Genomic DNA, 26964 nt, shown 5'->3' with positions numbered 1-26964 from the left:
TATTAACAAGAGCCTCTGATGATCCTTTGGCATTGTAAGGCTTGAGAGCCACCAATGACAATTCAACTTTACTTTGAATGCCCAAGCTATTCTTAGGGATGAGAAAGGATGAGCTATGAAACTTCCAGGAAGCCCTAAATTCACTTAACAAACACATAGGGCAGGGACCTGTGGATGGTGGATCTGACAAAGCTCTGCCCTCAGGGAATTTATCTGCCAGGGAGAGAAAGAAGGTACTGGAAATATCACCTGCGGTGGTTTTGGTTGTTTGTTTTTTGTTTAGTTTTCCTGGTAGAGGGACACTGACAGACCAAAAAAGGAGGAAGTTGGGAAAAATATATTCATCACCTATATTTTTCAGTACCAATTTTTAAAACGTCACTTTGCTTATCAGCACATGTATGTGTATGTGTGGTGTGTATACATGTTCCAGTGTATGCAAGTACGTGTGGGGGTGACCATGCACATGGCTTGTGGAGTCCAAAGGCTGTTGTCTGGTCTCCTCTGTTACTCCCCACCATATGTTTTGAGGCAGGGTCTCTCATGAACCTGGAGCTAGATAATCTAGCTAGCCAAGTTGCTTCCGGATCTCTTGTGTCCTCCACCTTTAGCAGGTTAGGATTATGGGTGGGCCTTCATGCACACCTGAGTTTTATCAAAGATCTTCATGATTACATGGCAAGTGTTTTATACACTCCACCATCTCTCCAGCCCTAAAGTGGCACACTTCAAAGTAAAGAACCCAAGACTATGTATACATAGTTTAACTTATATAAGGATCAAATCTATCATCTATAGAGATATAAAGGCTGAGAGACATGTAACATACTAAGGGGGGGCTGGGGAGGGAATTCATTTCCTTCAGATATTTCACATATTTATCAAGAGCCGAGAGTCTGATGCATATTCAGCTCCGTTCTGCTACTAAAGCATCACGTGGCTAATTTTCAGAGTGCTTTTCTCCAGTTGAATAACTTATAGGCCTGGGCCACTGCTGAAACCTGACCCCCACGGTTGCTGCTGAATGCAGTGTGCAATCTGTGGGGGTTAAAGCCCATGTCCATCTGCTGTTGTGTGCACCAAACAATTCTCCTTCTAGGGCCTTTGTAGAAGTCTGCATCCTGCCATGCTGCTGGTGGAGAGGCAGCTACACCTCTGACTAGAACTTAAAGTCAGATTCCGGTGGACCAAGTGTCTTAATAGGCTGACATTAAGCATTAGCAGAAACAGAGACAAAAGTTCATTAAAAAAAAATTCTTTCTGTATTCGGTCTATGTTTCTGTGCAACAGTGAATGAACAGATAGCTTTTAGGATTTTCTTTGGCGATCTTAAACCACTGTAACAGGCACAGACGGGTTCCAGCTCTCCCATGGCTAGGTTAAATGGCTACACCAGGTAAAGTATCTGGAATCTTTGGCCTGTTTCTTTAAATTATATGTCCAGAGGGACACACGTGATCCTTCTCTCTCCATATCATTGAGTGCTGACCCACCTGTCACTGGTAATTCAGCTTGTATCTGGTTTTGGTTCCAGAATTTTGGGACTTTTGACAAGAATAACTGCAGGTAAATCCCAAAAGGTTTGCAGTTGGGCAAGCTGGGCCTGTTGGGCTTTGGTTTTGTGTTTTGGTTTTTTGTTTTGTTTTGTTTTGTTTTTTCTTTGCCGAGATCTATGAAAGCAAAGTTCATGCCCCAAGCAGGCAGGGGCTGCTCTTACCATGCAGGAGGCATGGACTGTGAGCCCAGCAGGGCTTTGCCTCCAGAGGACCCTGGTGAAAACTGCAAGCTCCAGTGACTGCTGTGCCAACACTGGAGGCAGAACTGTGGTTGATCCCTGAGCCCTGGTTTAGGGGAAGTCAATGTAGGCTGCGGTAAGCTGGGACTCCTATTCTCAGTGAGGAGTTTACAAGCCCTTTAGACTTTTCTTCCTCCAATCAAGTCACTGTTTAAAAACAAACTCATGCAGGACTAGCGTTCAACTCTAGGCCATAGCATCGTATCTAGTGTGGCTTAGCAATATTTAGAAGCTTCAAACGCACGAGGCAGGAGAAACAGCAGTTAGCTAACCCGCTGGGCACCCAGAGGTGACAGCAGGCATGGAGCAGCCGCTATGTGATTTGTCTAGAGATGCACATTGATCTCTTCTCTCTGTTCTCCTCCAGTTAAGAGAGTACGTGTAAAAAAAAAAAAAAAAATGGCAGACTCACCCAGGGTCTCATGGGTCTCACGGCCTTGTCAGAGGTCTTTCAGAAGGGAGCTGCCTCTGTCTCCTGGACTTGTTCCCCTGTTTCATGGTACCACCCAGTATCTGGGGCCTCATAAAATCCCAGGCAAACTGGGGGATTGTTGGGAAAAAAGGGACACAGGGCTCTGAACTAGACCGGATGCTACAAGATCTTAGAGGGTTAAGGTGAAAATTAGAAAGCTTTGTCTTTAAATACAGCACAGCCCCCACTCAATAAATATGGAAGGTGAGGGATGACCACACTGTTAGAACTGCTTATCAGTAACGCCACTGAGATCTGCTGTTTAGCTCACGCTATATTGCAGGCCCTTCCCATAGCAAGGCCATCACAACAGAGCTCTAAAGATGTTATTATCCCTACTCCACAGAGAAGAAAACTGGGCCTCAATACAATATTTCACAAATTAGTGGCCCAAATAAAACCAGGATTAAGGTCCATAGGCTCAACATCCGGCGTCTGTGCTTTTATATCTTACTGCTTCTGGGGGAAAACTTACTTGTAGAGTCTCACCTCTTCACGCGGGCAAGTTTTACAGGTGTGCCTTGCTGTTCGTTGACTGCTTCTCATCAGCTGTTTCTCCTCCAATCAGGTCTGGGCTTTGTGGCAAACTTAGGCACCCCCCTTGACTATTCTTGTGCTAAAGAGAAAGTCAGTGGGGATGTAGTCCAGTGGGAGAGCGCTGACCTGTACATGTACAGGTAACGTGTAACATGAACACGACTGTGAGTTTGATCCTTTGCCTCAACCCTTTCCAGAACGTTTCAGGGGTGCTGAGGATTAGATGCCAGAGCCTTAGTCATTCTGTGTAAGTGCGAAACTACATCCTCAGCTAGCATCAGACATGTTAACTAACAGGTAGCCTGTAGTCCCCGCACGCAGGTGGCAGAGACAAGAGGATTGCTGTACGTTTGAGGCCAGCCTAGTCTATGTAGTGAGCTTCAGACCAGCCATGGCCCCCGTCTCAAAATATAAAAGCCAAAGTCAAGAGGCATAGGACTTAAAATCCCAGGCACATAAACCCAGCTTGCCATTGTCACTTATGTAACCTGGGAAGGTTTCAGAGCTTCTCTGAGCCTCGGTTTCCTCACTCATAAAATAAGGACCAAAAGCCCTGTCTGGTGAGGATCAAGGGGCAGGGCTGCAAGGTTGCTCTGCACAGTGAACACTAGGGAAGTGAAGCACCTATTCACACCGCTGTTCACACCGCATCTCTCACACCTCTGGGCTGTTGTTTCCCTCCATCTTCATTGTGCTGCCTAGATCATCCTGCCTGATGCAGAAAAGGTTCCACCTCCATCCAATCAGGCAAACACCTTTACCAGAGTAGCCTAAAGCTTTGGAGAGTCTTCCTCCCCCTCAGTTCCCTCCTCCTCCCCCTCCTCCTTTTATGTTGTCTTCTCCTCTTCTTCCCCGCCTGCTGCCCCCATGTTCCTCGGTCCGTGCTATCTAGTATGTCTTTCTGTGATGATGAACATGGACCCCACCCCCCTTGACTTTTAAGTACCTGAAATATGGTTAGTGTGATAACAGAACTGAAGTCTTGATTTGATCTAATTTTGATTAATACAAGCAGCCACAATCCCCAATAGCTGTCTGGGCTCTGCCACGCAGGAACCCTGCCACCACCCACCACATACACTTCCAGATTTATCTCATAGAAATCCATCAACAGCAAGCAAAAATCAATCATCTTTTCTCTTACTGGTTAATTGTGTGTTTTTTATTCACACTTCCGTGTACATTAGAACCATCGGGTCTGATAAGAAGCAGCCTGTTGGACCCACCCCCAGAGTTTCTGATGAAGCAGGCCTCAGGTTGCCATGCCTAACACATTCCCAGGTGCTGTTGGTGCTACTGGTTTAGTGACTAAATCTCTGGATCCTTATTGGGGGCCATCTTTTTGGGAGACCACAATGTTACAGCAAAACCCATAGAGCCAGAAGTCCTACTCAGACCCAAGACCCTAGGGCAATGGTTCCCATGTGGACAGGGGTTTCTCCTATGGGATGCTCCGTGGTTTCATCTGTGGAGCTTTTAAAGTTCTCAAAGGGCAGACCTCACTCCAGACCACTTAAATTGGCCTCTCTGGGGGCAGGACTGAGACACGAGTGTGTCCTAAAGCTCTCCAAGTGATGTCAAGTCCCTGACTGATGGGACTTGAAGGGACTTCTGTCTGTTGGATGATAACAATAAATTCATTTTATTTGATGTCCCAGGGTCATTGGGGGATCAGACCAGACTGTGAATGTTAATGGGTTTTATAAAGGGAGGTAGGATTCAGGCGTTGACATCTAGACAGAGTCAGTCTCAAAAGATGGCGCCACCCCCCATGCAGTCAGGGTCATGCTCTCTGTGCATTGCCTTCCAGTACTGTCCCACCGACCAGGCCACTGCAGGCACAGATGCCGAGCACGTGCAGCAGTTCTACAACCTCCTGACGGCCTCCATCGACGTGTCCAGGAGCTGGGCAGAAAAGATCCCGGGATTCACTGATCTCCCGAAAGAAGATCAGACGTTACTTATAGAATCAGCCTTTTTGGAGCTGTTTGTTCTTAGACTTTCCATCAGGTACCTTCTATGATTTTATCTTCCCTCGGCCCTCTCCTTTGTAACAGCGGGGAGTTTGTTGACCAAGTGGAGATGAAATGTATTCAGACGTTAAAGCACTGAGCAGTGGGGGAGAGAAGGAACGGTGGAGTGGCATAGGACTCCGGGTACCAGTACGTGAGGTCTGGCGGGAGTAGGCACAGCGAGAGGCTTTGAGCAGAGTATTGCCTCACTAGGAATCCAGATCTTTCCTATGCAAAATAGAGGATGGCTTTTTGTGGTCACTCAAGTCTGTGGTTCTAGAACTGTTCTCGGGGTGCAGACGCTATTTGTGGAAATTCTGGGTTTGCTTTCTGAGTTTCTGTTTCACAAGTGACTGTTGCAACATTCCTGAAGGGCTCTTCCCTTTAGTTCCACAGCTGAGTTCTTGGGTCAAAAGATTTGGTTTGCTCTCTAGTGTTCAGTGGCAGCAAACATGAGGAGTATATGAATTCTATCTATTGTCTATCTATCTACCTACCTACCTATCTACCTACCTACCTACCTACCTACCTACCTATCTACCTACCTATCTACCTACCTATCTACCTACCTATCTACCTACCTATCTACCTACTTATCTACCTACCTACCTGCCTTCTTATCTATCTATCTATCTATCTATCTATCTATCTATCTATCTTTTATTTATTTGTCTATTTATAGATAAATAGGTCCACTAGGTAGCTTAGCCTGACCTTAGATCTTGAGCTTGGAATCTTCCCTGCTCCAACCTCCAGGGTGCTGGGACCCAGGTGTGCACTGCCATGCCCAATAGGAAGTGATTTTTCAAATAGCTTGAACTTCAGACCTAAGCTCCTCTCCACGCATGTCCTTCTTAAATATGTATATCAAAATTATTATATATATGTATATATACATATATATATATAATTCTGTCCATCTGCCCCCTGTCGGGAGGATCCCAGGGAGAGATGGGGCTGAGTTTGTAGCTAGAGTACAAGGGTTTAGCTTAACTTACAGTCAATCCAGTGCATGTGAGAGCTGGTGGAGACCTGCCTGTCATCTTAGGCATGTAGCAAAGGGTTATGCAGAAGATAAGCCCCATGCAGGTGGACGCCACTCTTCACCAAGCTCTCTGCGTAGCCTGTCTCCAGGAATAGCACATCCTTGGTGCTCAGTAAATACCCGCTGAGTGGGGGAATGAATACAGCTATTCTTCCAGAAGTACAGTTAGGAAGACACTGGCTTGTGAGTGCAATCAACGGAGAGAGAGAGAGAGAGAGAGAGAGAGAGAGAGAGAGAGAGAGAGAGCAAGACCTTTTAAAGTTAAGGGAAAGCTGAGATTAAAGTCAGCATCCCACAGAATTGAGAATGAGTTATACCTAATACTCTCTGAATTCTCTTGTGTGCTAGGCTCTGTGCATGGGCTTTCAAGAAAAAAAAAACCAAACCTTCATTTTATTTAATTCCCTCTGCAATGTTAGGAAATTATGATTGAATTCCTGTTTCATAGATAAGAGAAAGGAAGTCCAAAGAGATGAAAGGAGGGCTCAAGGTCACCCTGCTAAGATGTCCGAGAAGAGGTTCCAGGGCACCTTTTATAAGCGAGAAAGGGGATGGTTACCGACACAGCATGAACTATTGACACATTTAGAAACATCCCTCTCTAGCCCCCTTATTTAAGCTCAAGGAGGTAAAATGTTCTGCCACCTTTGACTCTGTGATTGGCACTTGGAGAAACTTGTTGCTTTGAATTTACATAGTGGAATTGTCGTGTCTAGCCTTGGGCCTTATCAGCTTCTGGCATTGAAGAAAATAAGGGAGCAGCCTTGACTCCGGAGCCCCAAAGGGAAGTCTCCTGTTCACTGCAGAGAGGGGCCATTGTCTGATTTTTCTTGAGGAAACCTCATAACAAAGATCTATTCACCCCACAGAGGGGATCAATAGGTCAAAGAAATGCTTTCATCCAAGTGCAGAATAGTGAACCAGTACATTTACTGGGCAAACAGGAGCATATATGAAGATTTGATTACTGGAACGTGGGTGCACTCCCAGATATGTCACCAAATGTCACACCTCACATGGATAATGACCTCGCAAATGTTGCCTAGAAGGGCACCCCCCTTCAGACAGTTTTCTGAAATATTTACTTTCTATAAACTCCAACACCTCCCTTGACTGCATACAACAGGGTGGGACAGTATTAAGCACTTCTGATTGTATAAGGGAGGGAGGGAGCCAGTGACTATAATCTCAGGTGAGGCTCTCACGACCCTCTCCTCACTCCTGTGAGGGAACCCTACTGGGCCTGATGTTGTGAAGGACTCCTGTGACCCCCACAACCATAAAATTACTTTCATTGTTACTTCACAACTGTAATGAATCATAATGTAAATGTCCGATGCACAGATGGCCTCAGGTGACCCCTGAGAAAGAGCCATTCAACCCTGCCAAAGGGGTTGCAGAAAACAGGCTGGGAAGCACTGTCCTCCATAATCTCCGAGGGCTTCTCCACATTCCATCCCAGACAAGGCAGCCACTGATTCTAGCACTAGACAGCAGAGGTGTCAGCCCTTGTTCCTTAAGGACATTACCGGGGACAGCCGGTCAGGTCGTCCATTCCCAGGAGCACGCCTTTGCTCGTGATGGTACCGCACACAGTTTCCCACGCTGCCCCTTGCTGATGCTGGTCCTTGTGTGTTACGATGCTGCTGTGTTAGCCGGACTGAGTGGACCTATTTACTGTGTCTCTCCCTCTTCTGCCCACCCCCAGGTCCAACCCTGCTGAAGATAAGTTTGTGTTCTGCAATGGACTTGTCCTGCATCGACTTCAGTGCCTTCGTGGATTTGGGGAGTGGCTCGACTCCATTAAAGACTTTTCTTTAAATCTGCAGAGCCTGAACCTTGATATCCAAGCCTTAGCCTGCCTGTCAGCACTAAGCATGATCACAGGTAAGAACCAGCGCCCAAAAGGCAGGGACTGTGTCGCCTTTTTTCTTGCCTGGGTTCAGGTGGCTTCTGGGCTTCTTTACAGCTAACTAGGAAAATGGCTGCCACTATTCTGAAGTTCATACATCCATAACTTACTCATCCGAGTTTATAGGAGAGGGGATTGGCACTATTGAGCTAGCATCAAAGCCCAATTGATCTGGAGCTCTGTTGGCAGTTGACCTAGCTACTTCAAGGCTGTTTTTACAAAAGTTTTCCAGAAAGATAATCTTAATCACCCTGCCATTCCTATGGATCCCTTCCCAATTCTTGCCTCGAGACCTAAAGTAAACCAAAAAATTGCAGGCATATGGAAGACAGCTTCACTTACTAATCCTGACTGGGAGGAAATTGAGAGAGAAAAAAAGTTATTTGTCAAAAATGAAAACAACTCAACTCCACAGTTTTTTTTTAAAACATTCAAAAGCAGAAGTATAAAATTCATTCAGTTTCTGGGGCTGAAGAGCAAGCTCAGGTGGGAGAGGACTTGCCTTGCAAGCGCCAAGACCTGCGTTCAATCCCCAGAACCCGTATAAAAAAAGGTGGATGTGGCGGCATGTACTTGCGATCTCAGCACTGAGAGACAGAGACAGGAGGATCACTGAGGGCTCACTGGCCAGCCAGGTTCACCTCACTGGTAAGCTCCAGGTCAAGGAGAAACTCTATTTCAAGGAGCGTAGGTAGCACTCCTAAAGATACCCAAGGATGTCCTCTGACCTACACACACACACACACACACACACACACACACACACACTGTGAAAATACACGCATATAAAAAATGTTCAGTTTCTATGTTACTGTACTCCTTCTACGTGCCCATCACCCTGCGCTCTGGGGGTGCTGGTCTGCACCCCCCCTGCCCCTTCATCACTCATCCTTGAAGTTTCTTATTAGTTTGCATCTTAATCCGTTATACTGGGGCCTGGGGAGACAGTGACAAGATCTGAAGCTCATCTCCATCTTTTGGGTCAGACCCAAGACCAGCCAGACTGATTGGCTGAGGGTCCAGTTCTGGCTGGATATGCTCTTGGCTAAAGGAAACATTTCCCAGGTAGGTAGGGAGTACTGATTGTGATCTCAGCACAGCTGGCCTCTCCTTTCTGATGCAGCCTCGCTTTGCCTAATCCAGGGGTTCCCAACCTGTGGGTTATGACACCTTTTGGGGCGGGAAGTCGAATGACCCTTTCACAAGGGGTGCCTAAGACTGTCTGCATAGCAGATATTTACATTACGGTTCATAACCATTGCAAAATGACAGTTATGAAGTAACAATAAAAATAATATTATGATTAGGGGTCACACACAACTTGAGGAACTGTATTAAGGGGTCACAGCATTAGGCCAGTGGTTCTCAGCCTTCCAAATGCGGTTTACCTGCATCTGCTTAGGTCACCTCTGAGCCAAAGTGAGATGTATGTGTGCACCTCTAGAGGCCAGGCTGGTCATGTGCCTGACTTCTTTCCCCTAGTCTTTGCACTGACAGCGCTTTCCGGTATCATAGCAGAGCACCTAAAATAATCAGTGTTTAAGCCCTTGACTCCGAAAACTAAGGAGATTAGCCCCAAGATCACCTAGCTCTTCTTCTCCATTTCAGAGCCATTGGGCATTGCTGGGACAGTTAGGCTTCCAGAACTGGAATGTATAGAACTGAGTTCATTTACAAAAGACAACAATTTTTGAGACTGCTTTAGCTTTCTATAACTAACACCAGCTCACTGCCATGTCACTATGGAAATGGGAGCTGAATCTATGTTCTCTGGTCTAGGGGCTGTCTCGTATGTCACTGGGTTCTCAGACACGATGGCACACATCCCCGGAGGAGACAGAATGTGTAGGATGCAGAGGGTTGAGTGGGGACCAAGTGTCAAGAGATCGCAAATGCGGGAGCAGAGAGTGTTTCCAGGCTACTGTGGAGGGAATAATTATGGACATAAATACAGTTTTCCGGAAGCTATTGGGAATATGGCTGTCCTAGAGCAATTTGGCAGTAAAAGCATGGGCTTCCAGTCCTAGCAACTCTTTTATTAATCTGGAGTCTGGCGTTTCGTCAGCAAGGGCTATTGAGTAACGCATTTTCCTTCTCTGTGCTTCTGTTTCTCCATCCACACAATAGGGATGATAACATCCATTCCATGGGGTGGCAGTGTAGATTACAGAAAACTAGGCTGCTGATGTAGCCAAACTGGATTCGTGGCAGACATTAGATCTACTTATGCTCCTCCTTGGACTGGTGATGATAGAGGTTCGCTCCAGTTGGGCTTATACGGTCCTTCTCTTTGGAAACCTTGGCCAGTGCAAAATGAAACTCATTGTCTTGAAGAAAGTTGGTAGCTTTATAAGGCAGCTTTATAAGAGTTGGGCATGGTGACTCACACCTATAATTCCTGCACTCGGAGGACTAAGACGAGAGGCTCATGAGTTCAAGTCTAGTTTGTCCGACATGGTGAGTTCCAGGCCAGTCTGTCTCAAACAGAGCAGGGCAGTATAGTGTGTTTGGTGATGATTTTCTTAGACACTTGAGAGACTCAAGCGGGGGCAGTGATTGCCAAGCAATTATGTTAGACTGGCAATGGGCTGAGAGGTTTGTCCGTAGATCTTTCCCACAGGGTAACTGAAGTTCCTGCCTTTCTTCCCGCCATCCTATACAGAGCACACTGTGAGAGATGCTGCAGATATTATGCAAGCAGAACTTGCCCTCAAATCTCACAGAACTTTTAGGATTTGGCATCTGGGAAGGGTTTGGGTGGCATGAAAGTATTGGACAACAGGGGAAGAAAAATGCCTAGAAAGCAATGCCCACTGCTGCGATTATCCAGGACCATTTGAGTGTGCATTCCCAAGAGCTTTGGCGTCTCAGGAAGCCACGTGATCAGAAAGAATGGTGGTGGAGCATCGGAGGAGCCCTAGGAATGAGAATATTCATCCAGAGAACTGTCTGTTCTGAAACCAGAGAGGAACTAGTGAAAGGGAAAAGATTTTAGACCATTAGCCAGCGTGGCTTCCAGAAGACGGCTTCAGGAGTTGGATAGTTTATCCAAACATGGATGTCTCCCTCTAATTTATTTTTCTTCTTCCTTCCCTTCTCTCTAATCCCCTTCATCAAATCCTGAGTGGTGAGACGGGACAGGAAATAATTTCTTCCTGATCATTCTCCTTTCCTACAGTAACAGGGTGTCTCCCACAGTTGTGGTTTTCTGGGTCCCCAGTTCACCCACCCTAACCATTGTCTCTTGCCAAAGTCGAATTCCTGGAGCAATGGGAAGGCTTTGCTTCTTTCTTTGCCACGGATGGGGTACAGAGTGTTGCTATCTGCTTACAGTCCTCCAACAGAAAGTAAGTGTGGATTTATTTGATAAATATCTAGGTATTGGGGCCTCTCCATACCAGACTGTCAGTGTGTGGGAAAGAGAAGATGAACTGGGCGTGCATCCTGCTCTCAGGACATTTGTAATCTACCAAGATAGAAGATAAGGAACTCTATGCACGGTGATTAGTGTTTAGGTTCTTTTGTTTTGGTTTGGTTATTTGAGACAGTGTCTCACTATGTAGTCCTGGCTGTTCTGGAACTCACTATGTAGACCAGGTTGGCCTCTCAGAGAGATCTGGCAATCTCACAGAGATCTGCCTGCCTCCAGCTCTTGAGTGCTGGGGTTAAAGGTGTGTGGCATCATGCCTGGCAGTGTGTAGATTCTTAAAGGGACAAAGTCAGTGCAGAGGACAGCTGGATAATTGCTGCATTTTGGGGAATTAAGAACACTAGAGGTTCTGGTCATGAATTACTTCCCAAAGCAGTAGCATCTAGACATAAAGAGTCTTCCAGCTCATGGGAACCAGAGGTCCAGGGCATGACCATGAATCACCCCAGTACAGTTGTGGGGAAATTGTGGATGGCCAGATTCTTTTCTTCCTGTATTTAATCACATTCATGACTGAGCAAAATGATGAGAATATTTCACAGAGTCCAAATGGCCATATGTTCTGGAGCAAGCATACAAGCAAAGGTGGAGTCCCCTCTGGGAGACAGTTTCACTGCCTCTGAAGGCAGCAGCTTGAGAGCAGTCTCTGAGCTCTGGGAAAGTGCAAAGCATTGTCAGGGAAACTCATTCCTTGAGATATTTACCTTGTGGCCTCAGACTATGAATTAACCTTGGACTGTAAGCTTTTATTTCCCATCTCGTGATTGATAAGGAAATGTGCTCCAACAGGTTCTGTAGAGCCAGGCTGTGGAGGAAATTTTGATACCCAAATGGATTTTTTTTTTTAAATTCCCCAAGGCATTCCTTTCCAGACTCAAGTTTTCTGACAGGTAATACAATGAGTCCTTTCTCTTCTGTTTTTCCTGGTCTCCTTAGAACATGACCTCTAAGGCAGAGCAGGAAGAAAGGCAGATCTAGGGGCTGTGGCAGGATCAATAGTTGGCCAACCCCTCTACCTGCCTTTCCAGAGCTCATCTGCTTACTTTGAATACCTGGCCATTCTGAGTTTTCACCAGATATGGCTATGAAGTCACGTGGCAAAGGCAAGTACGGGTGAAATTTGGCAGAATAATATAGTTTGGAAAAGAAAGGGGTCAGTTTCAGGATCTGGAGATTGGAGAGTGAAGTTCAAGTCTTTATCTGGCCACTTCTTAGCTGCGTGATTTTGGGCAATCCCTCATCTTATCTGAAAGCCAGTGTTTTCTTTACTCACAGAGGTCAGGCCTTAGACCATTTAGGTTGCTATAACGAAAAAAAAACCATACGAGTAACTTATAGCCAATAGAAATTCCTGTCTGGCACTTCTGGACACCCCTTCCAAGCACCCCCTCCCAGTACTGTCACTTGAGGGTAAGACATCAGCACATGAATGGGAGCACAGTAATATCATACAGACCATAACCTGTATTTGTATGTTTCTTATAAAGAAGAAACTAGTGTGTAGCTCTACAGAGGGGGAAAAGTCATCCAACCCTTTACTATTATTATTATCCTAAATGTTGTCTTCCAGCCAGAGCTAACTGTTCTCAGAATCTATGAATGTATTTAGCTTCCATACAACTGCATAGATATGATACACTTGTTTATGCCTTCTTAGGGGCTTCACAAAAGCAGGGCGGTGATGCCAATATCGTGGCTTAAGTCCCTTCAGTCTTTGAATATGTAATGGTGCATGCATGCTTTCTCTCAGACAAAGCAGTGGTTGGAGAAACTGTGGAGGAGTTCCATTTTCATCCCTCTGCCACTCCATGTACGGACTGTGACCATTTGTCAGTGTCTCAATTTTCTGTGGTGGTACGTGTTTTATCATTCAGTTCATGTCAGTGTGATTATATTTACCGAGTCTGGGGAGACAGCCCAGAGGGAAAAGGCTCAGTGCAAGCATGAGGACCTGAGTTCAATCGCCAGCATCCATGCAACCCCAGCAATGGAAGAAGACAGAGAGAGAAAGAGAGAGAGAGAGAGAGAGAGAGATCTGGAGCTCATTGGCTAGCCAGCCTATCTGAATCAGAGAGTTCTAGATTCATTCAGAGACTTGGGCTCTAAAATTAAGATCCAGAGTGATAAAGCCTCCACATATATATGTACACATGCACACACATACATACAAGCTCATAAAAACACACACACAGATTTCCTTCTGAGGCTCATTCTAGGCACCTGGGATATAGATTGGTGCCCATACCAAAGTCTTAGGGCAAAGAGGATCTCATTAATCTTTAAAATGTCCTTAGTGTCTGGCACATGACCAATATTAGTTGAATAAATGGCTTGTAAATATCAGTAAGTCTCTCAAATTAGGAAAGCCTAAGTTATTTTTAGCCTGCCGTTGTTATTAGAAAAGATTCTGACTTCTCAAGGGCTGCCTAAGTTCAACTGAGATGAACTCAGTTGCTGTCTGTGGCGCATCTGCCACACACCAGGTGTCTAGTCCCTTTTCCTTCAAGAGTCATGGTTTTGGAGAGACAGACACCGACTCAAAGACAGACAAGCACTTGGACGCCTTGACCTGACATGTGGCTTCCTGGCCAGCGTGGGTTCTGGGACGGCCCACCGGTCAGTAAAGGACACGTGACACATCACATAACACATCAAGTGGCGGCAGCATGACTCCTAGAGAAAAAGGTGAGGCTTGGAGCAGGAAGACCCGTTGAGTGTTCGCTGTTCTGGTAACAGTCAGTTTCCCTTTCTTGTTTGCTGGCTCTGTGTTATCTCTAATTTGGCCAGTGCCACAAGATCCTACTCCAAAAGCTGGCTGGTGGCCTACTGTGGAATACTGCCCATCTCTTTCTTCGGCCACTGCTTTCTGCTCCGAGGAAGAGAGCCTGGCGCTTCTTTTATCAGCCAACAGGCAGAGAAATGAGAACTGTAAAACAGCGAAAGCTAACTCAAAATAAGAAGCTAAGACAGAACTCTTGGAGGCTGGGATAACACAGGCGAAACTATGTGAAATTAAAATAAGCTGTCTTGGGGAGTGAAGTGTACGGAGACGAGGTGAACCAGGGTAGAGCTGCTGCCAGCTGCTTTGAGGGGTCAAGGACTGTCTAGGGTTGATCTTCTCCACCTATCACGCAGAGACGGGACATAGTGTTGCACGCTCTGGTTGTGTGGGCCTGGGACGGGACCCAAGGTTCTGCCTTTCTCTCAGGCTGCTAGCTTATGTTGATGCTGCTGGATTGCGAACCATTCTTTGAGGAACAATGGAACCTATTGGTAATAGGGATCCTTTGATATTAATAATAGCTAATTTTTTTTTTTAGCCAGTACGTGGTGCTGTGTCAAGAACTTTACATAAATGATCCTAATGTTGCTTGATGAATTTAGAAGCACCTGGGATGGATCACAGCCAGGAAGCCAGTCAAAAGCAATTAAAGCAACATAGGCAGCAGACAGTAGAGATCTTCTCCAGAGGAAGTTGAAATTGAGAGAAGAACACAGATGCTGGGAACGCCACACAGAGAGTCTCTAAAGTTACTGGGATAGGTTAAATTAATAGGCCCCACCCCCAAGAAGGGGTTCCCTAGGAGAGTTTGGGGAAGGATTTCCGTGCAGATAAACTCAGAGCCATGGCTGACGTGAATGGTAATGAATTGGGTTTTAAATATGGAGAGTAGCCGCAAGTACTTATTAGGTGCCTACTATACGCCTGGCATGATTCCAACCACTCTGCATGTAGAGGTCATTTAATTCTCACAGCAAGACAAGAGGCAACTGCCATTTTAGCCCCCTCTCACAAGCCTGGAAACTGACCCAAATCACCCAGATAATGGCTGACAGAGCTGACAGAAACAGACCCGGTCACCCAGCTAATAGCTGCCAGAGCTGAGAGGTTCGGAGGGGGTGCTCCTGCAGGGTAAGTCTGAGAGTTCAACTTCTTTGCTGTTGGGAGCGTCTTAACAACTCCCGACTCATCGTTTGCACCTGAGCAACTTCCGCATTTAGTGTCCATTTAATCATCTCTTGGGGGACTTTGGTCTTCCGTCTTACAGATTCATCTATCAGATGCATATTGGGCATCCCTGATGCGCTAGGCTTGGTGCAGGAGATGGGACCTCAGGGAGCAAATCTAGGGCGTTTTCTCCAGGGAGCTTAAATCTAATGAAAGAGGCAGGCGATTGTCAAATGAATATCGGATTTCAAACTTGCCTGTCCTGCGAAGGGAAGTGGATCCTGTATTCTATATAAGAGATTCTGACCTGGATAGACACCAAGAAGGAAGCTTCCTTGGCGAAATGTTGGGTCTGAGATGGGTGAATCTGAACTAGCTGGATGGGAAGAACATGAGTATAGACTTACGTTATTTTATTCATTAAACCCCACCCGCTCCCTCTCCCCCCCTCCTTTCTCACCTCCTATCTCCTCTTGACCTCCGACTCCCTCCTGCCTTCTTCCTGCCCAGCAGAACATGGATAACTATCAGACCTAGGAACCCAAACTTGTCTTTAGAGAACTGCCCCACTGGGTAGAGTGTGCTGTTTTCTCCCCTGCTCCAATCCAACTGCCCAAAGCACTGGTAGCCACAGACTAGATAGTTAATAAACATCTATTGGAAAAAGGTAATGAGCCACCAGTTAACTAGATACACAGAAAGCAGGAGGACACTAAAGGGAGGCCAGTTCAGATCAGAAGGAGGCAAAACTTTCTAACCATTAGAGGCAGCCAAAGGCAGATAGTCAGCGGCTGTGAGCAAAGTTCTCTCTGGTTTGGCTTGAAAGAAGCTGACCATTTGTGACTTTCGACTGTAGGCAATTGGCTTCATTCTTTGAATCTTCTTACGTAGTAATTAGAGATAACAGATCATTCGTCTCTTTCTGTCTCTTAAAATAATCTAAGTCAAAGACTATAATTTAGGGCTATTAGATGAATTTTATCAGCAGGTTGAAATGACTGACCTGCCCATCTAGCTGGAACCCGACTCTGGTGTTGTAGTCCTCTCTTAGGTGAGAATTTAAACAGAGCAAGTCACAAGCCCTTCCAATGTACATACACAATGTTTGTGACACACGTCTAATGCTTAACCGTGACTATGAATTCTATTTTCACGTCTTGGAAACATAATGCTTGAGTTAAAATACTGAAGGGCAGGATGAATATTGTATAAATTCAGTGCGGTAAGCCTGATGGGTCAAATCATGGGGGGCAATTTTTTTCCATTGCTGAGTATCCGACCATGTGCATCACACATGCTAGGTGAGTACTCTACCACTAAGTCGCATCCCTCCTGCCCAGAAAAAGCTTATTCTTCTATGCATGGTTCTCTAGGAAAGGAGAAAACCCAATTATCTGGCTGCCCCCTCCCTCTGTATTTATGAACTCTGCATTTCAGCTCTGCAGCTCTTTGCCAATTTGCAAAGGAGGAGGGGGTGGGTGTCCCTTCACTTAAATGTCAGTGATTAGGATTTTAAGAAATTTGAGATTGCTGAGAAGGTTCCAGATACTTGGTGACTCCCTGGTGATCTGAGAGCCTTGCTGGATGCCAGAACGAGTGTGCACAGAGCCTGAATTTTATCTTTGCTCCTCTGGAAAACTGAAGAAGCCACAGACTCTGAGTGTTTACAGCAAGAAAGGAGTGAGGTGCCTTTGGCTCCTGACAGGAGTGTCTATGAATTCCTCAAGGAATTCCAGGCCGGTTGATCCAGCTGGCAGGAGGTATCGATCTCCACTTCAATTCGCTGAATAAAGAATGGTTGCCATAGTTATTGAGCAGCCGCAAGCGGCTGGAGAGCAGAGAAAACTCCATGCCCGTCTGTGAGTTTGGCCATGAGAAAGTCTGGCTCTAAGGACCCACAATCAATTGACGCCCCCTCCCGCATCACACTGGACAAATTGCTCAGCTTCTTCATCCTGATAATGAGTGTGGGATCTTGGATGTTTTGTGAGACAGGAGGTCCTGGAAGGATGGGAAAGCCTCAGTTAATGGAGTGGCATTTGATTGTAAGAGACACCCCCTCTCCTGAGCTTGTAAATCAGATTTCATGTAGCTCAGTGCTAATAGAATTTCATACCAGCAAGTTAGTGCTTGGCCATGTTACATATACGACAGATCTTCATGGATGACTATCTCCCACTTTGGTCTATTTTAAAATGTTAAAATAGCATTTAACAATAGTTAAAATAGTGCTCCAAATAGCACTAACCTAGAAATTTTAAAAAGAAATAGGTAAAAGAGCCATCCAGTTATCTCATGAATATTTTCGCGTTTCATTTCTTCTCATCCTTTATGTGAAGAAAAGAACTGTACACTCATTTATTTTGTGTGTATGTGTGCATGCATGCACATTCCACAGTACATTTGTAGAGGTCAAGAACACAACATCGGGGAATCCATCTCTCTCCTTCTACCATGTGGAGACCAGAGACTACACTCAGGTCATCAGGGTGGCACCAAATACCTTTTCCTACTCAGCCATCTCGTCAACCCCAGATAATTAGTATTATTTTGGCATAGATGAAATCACAGCCTAGGTACTATTTAATATTCTCTTTTTCACTGAATGTTATTTATATTTTCCCCATCTTGCTTAGTAATCTTCATACTTATCCCCAACAGTGCTAGGATCTCCTACTGTATGGACATGCCACTATTTATTTACTCAGCAGTTCCCCTGTTCTCTAACTCTGTATCTCCCCCAGTGTTTCCTTTGTTTGGTTTCTTAGGTGTGAGGTGACAATAGATAAATGTTGCACCAAATAATTCCATACATATAAGGTTATTCTTGTTTCCAGTTGACTCCCTTGGATAAATTCCCAAGAATGGGTTAGCTTGGTCAGAGGCTATGAATGTTTGATGTCTCTCGACACTTACTGCCAAGTTTCCCACCTGGTTCTATGCTTTGGGGCGAACAAATAAAACTTTCAGTAGAAAGCCTCTGTCAGCAGGACTCCTCCCTTCCCTTTCAGTGTTTCTTCTGAAACACTTCAAGCACAGAGGCTATGTATGCATATGGGGAGGTTTGCGCCTGGTTAAACCAACTAATAGTTTCCTGGGGGCCAGCAGAGTCAAGCGCTGCAAAGCTTGGGGGTGTCGGGTTCCATTCTCTGATTTGTCTTCTAGCTGTGTCCTCCTCACCAAGCCTCAGCCACTGTCTCGGGTGCTGACTGTCTCCGGGTGCAGCACTCTGCAGGTGGCATCTGTCACATCGTCTTAGTTGAAGGGCATTTGTACAGATGATCACACTTTCCTGCCAATTCATTGTGAAATGCTTAAGATGAATAGGAAGGGTAGGACCCAGACTCGTGTGTTTTTCCACCCTGTAATTCCCATTTTCCTAGGAAGACACTGAGTCTTGAAGGACCACGGGGTAAAGAGCAGAGTCAAAACTGGATTCAGAGCCAAACCCCAGGCTTCTTTCTCTATAGAACACTTCATTAGACCAGAAACCTGCAAGCCACAATCCAATCCACTGAGACACTAGGAGTGATTTCTCTGATGTATGTAATTACATCTTAACCCATCAGCTCTGGAAGGGGTCTTAGGGCCCCTTAACTCCAGCCTCCCCCCTTAATAAGGCCCTACTGAGGAAAGTACGTACCCAAGTCACATACCCTAGCCACACTGAAGATTCAGGTTTCCTGGTCCACAGGTCTCATTTATTTGGGACAAGAAAGAAAAATGCCTGGGTTCTTGTTTTTTTTAGCTTTTGCTTCAGGGAAATAAATAGCTTTTTCTAACAAAACCTGTGACTAAAACAACTAAATAGAGAAGAAATTAGGAACTAATGGATTTATCACTGTTAGAAAGATACCTGCCTCCTCAAAAAGTGCAGTTTTATTTAAGGAAGACACATGGATGGGTGCACGTGCACACTCACACACACACACACACACACACAACCAACATGGTTTTTAGTTAGAAATATACCGGTAGAGGAAAACTGGGATAAAGGAGACCCCACTTTTCCCTTAGAAATGAGGTTCTGCTCTACACAGGCTGCGACAGCAAAGTCACTTGTATGGGATGTTGGGCTCATAGCCAGAGAACAAACTCTGCCTGGAAGATGGGCTTCCAATACCAGCTTTCTGCAACCGTGTGGTGAAGAACGTCACTAACTTTACCACAAAGATCCCAATGATCAACATGAGACTACGTCTCTGTATGGCTTTGTGGAATTAAGGGGTGCTCTCTGAATCTTGATAGTTGCCTGCCCCTTGTCTTCTCACCCCTCCCCCTCTCTGTTGTGAACTTTTCTTCTCTGCCTCTGTGTGTCTCATAGTAGAGTTACCAGGCATAGGTCTGAGGGAAGAAACAGAACAGGGAAGGAAGGCTGACTTTTCCCAAAACCAGCTAGCATGGGAACATAGGATCTGACATTGAGGGGTGCACATCGGTGGCTCCCTCCCGCTTCAGGACAGGAACATCCATTCGCTTTCCTGTGCCAGGCCAAAGAGGCAAGACTGGCTGGCCAGCAAGCCTCAGGGGTACTCCCATTCCTGCCTCTCCAAATCTGGAATTCTAAGCATGTGCCACACCTGGCAGTCCCTGGGAATCCAAAGCAGGTCCTGACAGAGCTACTAGACAAGCTGCCACCCCAGTCCACAGCAGGGACTCTGCTTGTGCAATGCCTGCCTAACCCATCTGGCAGAAAAGGAGAAAGAGCTTGACCTCTCGAGCCTTTTGACATGTCCCCCAAAACTTAACCCTCCTCTGTCCTTCTGCAGAGCGACATGGGTTAAAAGAACCAAAGAGAGTGGAGGAGCTGTGCAGCAAGATCACGAGCAGCTTGAAGGAGCACCAGCGGAAGGGGCAGGCCCTGGAGCCCACCGAGCCCAAGGTGCTTCGTGCGCTGGTGGAACTGAGGAAGATCTGTACCCAGGGCCTCCAGCGCATCTTCTACCTGAAGCTGGAGGACTTGGTGGCCCCACCTTCCATCATCGACAAGCTCTTCCTTGATACCCTGCCTTTCTGAGCAGGGAGCCCCTTGCTCTGCTGGCAACTGATCACTAAGCTAGCTAAAGGATGGATCTGAACACCGGCCACTGCATCCTTCCTTCAGGGGAAAAGCAGCTTCCGTAGAAAGAAAAGACTTTTTTTTTTTCTGGTACCTTTCCTTACAACCTAAAGCCAGAAACCTTGCAGAGTATTGTGTTGGGGTTGTGTTTTATATCTAGGCTTTGGTGGGTGGGGTGGGAGGGGGTATATAGTTCATGAGGCTTTTCTAAGAAATTGCTGACAAAGCACTTTTGGATGATGCTATCCCAGCAAGGGAGGGGGAAGGATAATATAACTGTTTAAAAACTTTCTGGAAAATACAATTATGGTTGCTTTGTATTGAAAAACAAGACCAGCCGAGGGCTGCTCACCAGGGTAGACTGTGTCTTAAGACTGATCCCTTTGGGATATACTTCCTATATCAAGGGTACATACATCATGCAAGCAAGGCAGAAAAGTCCTTTTCCTTCATTTCATTCTTCTTCTTTATAAAAACAAAAACAAATGGCAAAAAATGGAAGATTATCTACAAATCAGACTTAGCAAAATGATAATGGCTGTTTGCTTCCATATACAAGTGCAATTTTTTAAAGTGCTGTCTTACTAAGTCTTGTTGGTGAACTCTCCCTTATATGAAAATAAGGAGGCAGACATGTTAGCAAATGACACGCTCATTTTCCTAGCAAAGGCTTGATCCACCTGCCCTGTAGAACCCTTCAGAGGTGCGGCCCATCTAAGACTTGCAGGCCATTCTTGATGGACTTTGACCCCTTTGACTATCCAGCTGACCTGAAGGAGGTCGGGTTATAGAATGGGTTGTGTACAACTGCATTTGTTATACTCTATCAACCTGGACAGAGTTCTCTAGACCTACTAAGGTTGTAGCAACTTCTGGTTCATCCATTCAGGAGCCCAAGGAGTGTTGGGTGAACCAATCAAGTTTTTGCTTCCCCTCAAGGAGAACATGCAAACAAGTAGGAACTGGGTCACACAGGGTAAGCACCAGAGGTGATAAGGATTTATATATACATATATGTATATATATACATATATATATATACACATATAAAATTTAATTTTTGTTATTGGTTAAAGAGACAATTTTGGAAAGCAAGCGAATCATTTTTTTTTTTAAAAAAAGGAAAACCATAGTATTAATGTGAGGACTAGAAAGATTAGTGGGTTGCGGTTCAACATTCCGTGTTTGTGCCCCCTTTTATATGTTTCTACTGTTGATACCATATTATTATGAAATAATTTGTTGCATAGTGTCCTTATTTGTATGAACATTTGTATGCACGTTATATTGTAATAGCTTTGCCTGTATTTATTGCAAGACCACCAGCTCCTGGAGGCTGAGTTACAGAATAATCAAATGGGGTGTTCATGGTGACTTGGATACATCAGTTAGAAATTAAATAAGCATATATATATATAAACATAGCAGGTTACATATATATTTATAATGTGTCTTTTTATTAACCATTTGTACAATAGACGTCACTTCCCAGGCCATTATGTTATCCTTCATTTGCAGTGACCTTTAAGGCAGCACTGTTTAGCACTTTGATATGAAAATTTTGCTTATGTTTTGCTAAATTCAAATAATGTTTGAAGATTTTTAGGTCTAAAAGTCTTTATATTATATATTCTGTATCAAGTCAAAATACCTTTGGCCGTTTTGCTAAGAATCAAACTTTGAATGTCAAACTAATGTCACAGTAGCTTTTGTTAGCTTTAAATCATGTTTGCTTTAGTCTTTTTAAAAAAAATAACAAAACTATGTTGTTTATATTGTCATTAAATTATACAATCAAACAAATGCCAAATGAATTGCCTAATTGCTGCAAAGTAATTATCTCTACAGTTAGCTGCAGAGAACAGATCATATCCTTTCCTCTTTTTTCCCCCAAATCATTCGGATATTTGATTGTGTACTTTGTGTGAGATTTTTATGAAAGATATTACTTTTCTATCAAGATGGCAGGGCCTGGAATGTTAGGATTTTGAACCTCAGACTTGGAAGGGGCCTGACTCATCAGCTGATCAGATCTCCTGAAATTCATGGAGGAGAAGACTGGGGCCCATTGCAGGGCAAGCAGCTGCAACAGAATGGAGACTAACACCTCGTTCACCTTTGCTTAGTCCTTCCCCCACCACTCACTGCATCCATAGGAAGTAGACTCTTAAACATAGTCACTCATACTAACACTATACCTGCAGACAGCCCTGAACAAAGTAGTACTTCGGCATTAATTTGTTGAGCTTATATGCAAACATAATAAACATTATTAAATATCAGGAAAGCTAACATTTCACACAGGACCGCTTCAGACCAAATTCAAATTGAATTTGAATAAATTAGAAGTACTGAGCGTACATAACCTTCTCGTGCACCTTTGAGTATTCGAAAGTTAATCTTTGTTTTTGTCCGGTCCGAAAAGGAGAGCCAAACAGCGGCTCAGTGCTCTAAGGAAAAGCTGTTCCTTTTTGTCAAACCCATCAGACGAAAGGGAAAGGGCTGTCTAGGCATCCTGCCTACTGGTTTGAAGAAATAATGGAGTTGTTTTAGTTACAGGGCCAGACACTAGGGCTAAAAGGAAAGACTATATAGCCAGTGTTCTTCCGTCTTCCGTAGTTATCACAACTATGAGAGCCTCTCAAGTCATCTAGCTGTTCAATTTTTTTTTAATGTTGACACACAAGTGTACGCAGAGTGGATGGCTCCCTAGCTCTAAGGAGGACAAGCATTAAGGCTGGTGACTCCTCCCCTTGAGGGAGTGCTCTCTCAGTGTGAAGCCACCCTCAGCTGGAAATTGGGTATCTACCTGCTGTTATTGGAGAGTGCCTTGCTTTTGTTTCCAATGGCTGAGTTTCCCCAAGCCCTTCTCCTCTAACAGCATTGCTTTTTAGTGTGTGTTAACCTGTGGTTTGAAAGAAATGCTCTTGTATATTAACAATGTAAATTTAAATAATTAAATTAAATTACATTTTACCAATGGCTACCGGTGTGTTGAATGGGCTTCCTTGAGCAGCTTTCTCTTAATTGGGATAGTAGTATTTACTGTAAAGTCTTTAAACACATCCACAAATGGATCTTTTTTTAAAGGCTTAGTGATGCTGCAAAGTTAATAGATATTCTGGATCAGGGATAGATTAAACCTCAGCAATTGGGAAGAAGGATGTGCTAAATTCAATAACCATTTATTGACTGTTTCCTGGGGGTAAGGCATGCTGGGTGCACCTAGGACACACACACATGCACACTGTGTAAAACTCCATTTTTTTCCAACTGCAGATAATGTGGATGGAACTATTTGTTGCCTAGTAGTCTTCGTAGAGACAAGAAAGAATCATCTTTGCATCAAGATGATATTGTTTGTAAACCCAAAATTGTGAGACTCGAGGCTGTAGTCTTCCAAAACCGAGCAGTGTGCTCAAATCCACCCCACCACCTCCTCCTCTTTTATTCCATTGCTGCTCCCTGGACCAAAGTTCCTTCTTTCTGAAGGTCACAAATTCAATTTCGAGTCAAACTCATCCCCAAACCTCTTAGAGTTTCCGTATAGTATGTCTTCCTGTGAGTTGATCCTTTGAAAGCAGAAATATTGTGGTTGTTCTAAGGAAGATCATCAGGCCCACATCAGGCATGCTCTGTGACAACTACATCCAGTGTGATGCTCAGGAGCCAGGCTGTTCTCCATACTGGTCTACAGCAGCTTCATTAGCTCAAGTATAAAATATGCTTAGAAAGAAACAAAGGAGAGATACAGCAGATCTTCAGCTGTATATGAATTAAAATAAACAGTAAGCCAATAGTAATACCACTAATAATAATTACTAAAGCCCCTTTCTGGAGACCACAGGGACAAAGGCCTGGTTTGAATAGGAAGGGACAGGAGACCAGGGATAAATAAATCAGATTTGCCTGTGGCTGAAATTTATAAATGTACAGGGGTAAACACAGAAAGTTTGTTGTTGACTTTTTTCCATAGCAGAAATAGTGGTAAAAAGTGCCACTGTTTTAACTGTACCTTTCAATAGTGTTAAGTAAGGACACTTACAGTGACCAAGCAGTTTCAAGAATCTTCCCGTCTTGCAATGCTGAAACTATACCCATTAACAACAACTCTCCGTTTTCTGCTCAGAGCCCCTGAGAGCTATTTCTGCCTCTGTACATTGATTACAGGATTTGGCCCTTTTGGTCTGGCTGATTTCACTTAACGTTCTGCAACAAGTGCCAGAATTCACTTCTTTTCTAAAGCTAAATACTCCGCTGTATTTAGTCCATATTTTGCTTTTCCTCTATCAGTGCACACTTGGACTTACCCACCTTGTGGCTATGATGGCCGACAGGTGAATAGCAAAAAGAGGTGTCCCAGGTCCCCACACCCTGCTTTCTCTCTCCCAGTAATTGTGGGCCTCTGGGCCTAAGTATAATTTAAACACTTTCCACGTATAGTCTTGGCTATATGTGCATTTTGTTATTGTTTTGGTTTGGTGATTTGGAGTTTTGTGTTTTGTTTTGCTTTCATTTTGTCTTAGCAAAATGATTTCAGGAGATCCGCCCATTAGTTCCTTCTTATAGGAAAGATCTGAAATTTTCTCCCCAATCATGGATATATATAAACCTTTGTTCTAAAGCTAGACTAACAACTGGGAAAAAAAAAAACTAAAATCTGAGAGGCTTTCAGGACTGGTCCAGATGTTTGTCTTTGAAAGTCCTCAGTCAATTGAAAACTCCCAAGTGTCAAAAGATGATTCTGTATTTCTGGTGCTTAACACCCCATAGGTGCATAGAATTTGTGGTAGTTTGTATGTAACTGGGCGGATCTCACAGGGATTGACACTATTAGGTGTGGCTTTGCTGCAGTGGGTATGGCCTTGCTGGAGGAAGCATATATCTGTGGGCACAGGCTTTGAGGTTTCCTGTGCTCAGGACACTGCCCAGTGTCTCAATCCGTTTTCTGTTGCCTGCAAGATGTAGGACTCCCAGCTATTTCTCCAGGACCATGTCTGTCTGCACGCTGCCCTGCTCCCCTCGTGATGGTAATGGACCGAACCTCTGAAACTGTAACTGAACCAGCCCTGTTAAATGTTTTCATTTTTGAGTTGCCGTGGTCATGGTGTCTCTTCACAACAATTAAAAACTCCAATTAAGAATTCTTCAGGAAGTGTTTCCTAGAACCTTCCTCGACATTGTTCCCAAGTTGTTCTGTGACACTGATGAGGATACCATGACTCATGTTGCTATATGATGCCCTCCCAACCTTATTTATTGCTTCCCTCTCTATATCAGAACCATTTCATGCTTCCATCATAGTCAAGAGGTCATCAGTCCTTTCATACCTGCTGTGATGTGCCCACCCCTCATTGATTAAGCTCCTACGCTTTACACCAGATTCTTTAGCAAGCCCGTTTACTCATGGTGCCTTCTAATGCTTAGTATTTCTCAGACAGTGTGGCTTTCCTAGGTCTAAAAAGGAGGAAAGAGGCTGGGAAAGGTTAAGCTATAACCCAAGATCACTCAGACAGCTTATGGGGTTTGAATACAGGCTGGCACTTCCCTGCTATCCCTCATTGCCTTCTGGAACTCCCTAACTACCACCTGCTCCTGGGTAGACCTAAAGCCACTTAACGTCAGTTCCTTACTCATGAGCAAAGGGTAGTAATTCCACCCCAGAACCTTAGCCAGACTCCAGCACCCATTTGTCCTTCCTGATTTACTCACGCCCCAAACTGCTGGATTCTCTGCAGGCACAGGCCATGCAGCGCCCGCAGTCCTCAAGGCCCATTGTTTGCGAACCTCAGATGCTTCTCTTGAAACACCAGCATTCTCTCTCCTTAGAGCAGACCCCCACAAATCACCGTTGCCTCCCAAAGTTCAGGGGGCTTAAAACTTCCACTCCTGAGGCCCAACTCCACATCTGAGGAGCTATTCCCAGTTGATGGCTGCTAGGAGGGGGAGTCACTTTTTGTTAGGCAAGTGGCTACCAAAAGTCTCCTCGCCCCAGTGGACAACCCCAGGTCTGTGGGTAGATAGGCAACAGGAATTGAACTTAGTGAGTTAAAATAAATAAGTAAAACATTATTTTTTTTAAAAAAAAAAAAAGGACATGAAGTTGAGAGAGAGACATGGCACAGGTACCTGGGGGAAGTGAGGGGTATATATAATCAAGATACATTGTTAAGTCTCCATTGCTAAAGACAGCATGCACTTTAGACATAGGGCCAGAGGTCTCTGAGCTGGAACTGACCTGAAAGCCTCCCCCCTGAGGCCTAGCTTTCATCGTACTAGAAGGTACCATGCGAGCTTTCAGAAGGGGGAAGCATACAGCAGTTCTTCCCAGCCTATGAACCACAACCAGCATGGCACAATAACCCTAAGGGTGCAGTAGTGAAATGTATACCTTGGTGGTTACTAACAGCTCTCCAATTGGACTTAAAGCCTGCTCAACAAGAACCAGAGACTAGAGACTAAAAACCTAGCCACCACCTGGGACTAGTGATGTCATCAGTCTTGGAAGAGAACCTTCAACTCCTACTCTACTACATCAACATCATCCCTAATCACCTAAATCACCGTCCTTAGACCCAGAGACAGGTGTGTTCCTCATCCCTCGTCAAGGAAGCAGCTCTTTGTAGCAGGTGGGGAGAGCAATGGAGAAAACCACGACCAATCAACAAGCAGAGTTGTGGAGCCCAGACCCAATGGATGCCTCTACAACACAACTCCAGCACTTAAGGCTCGGGAGTCCTTGTGAACCTAACA

At 44.8% G+C, this 26964-nt stretch overlaps 1 protein-coding gene across 2 annotated transcripts in view; it reads left to right on the top strand.

The window, feature by feature from the left end:
• Nr4a3 (nuclear receptor subfamily 4 group A member 3) overlaps positions 1-23195 on the top strand; it is a 41002-nt gene extending 17807 nt beyond the window's left edge. For both annotated transcript variants that reach the window (XM_048420395.3, XM_085677176.2), the window contains 3 exons: positions 4615-4814; positions 7570-7748; positions 19922-23195. In XM_048420395.3, coding sequence (XP_048276352.2) covers positions 4615-4814; positions 7570-7748; positions 19922-20169 — 627 coding nt within the window. In that variant the 3' untranslated portion in view covers positions 20170-23195. The remainder of the gene's footprint in view (positions 1-4614; positions 4815-7569; positions 7749-19921) is intronic.
• The last annotated feature ends 3769 nt before the right edge of the window (positions 23196-26964 follow it).

The sequence above is a fragment of the Myodes glareolus genome, chromosome 16, assembly GCF_982192425.1.
Source record: "Myodes glareolus chromosome 16, mMyoGla1.1, whole genome shotgun sequence".
NCBI lineage: Eukaryota > Metazoa > Chordata > Mammalia > Rodentia > Cricetidae > Myodes > Myodes glareolus.
Note: the sequence above shows the minus strand (reverse complement) of the source record. Positions and strands in the feature narration are given on the sequence as shown.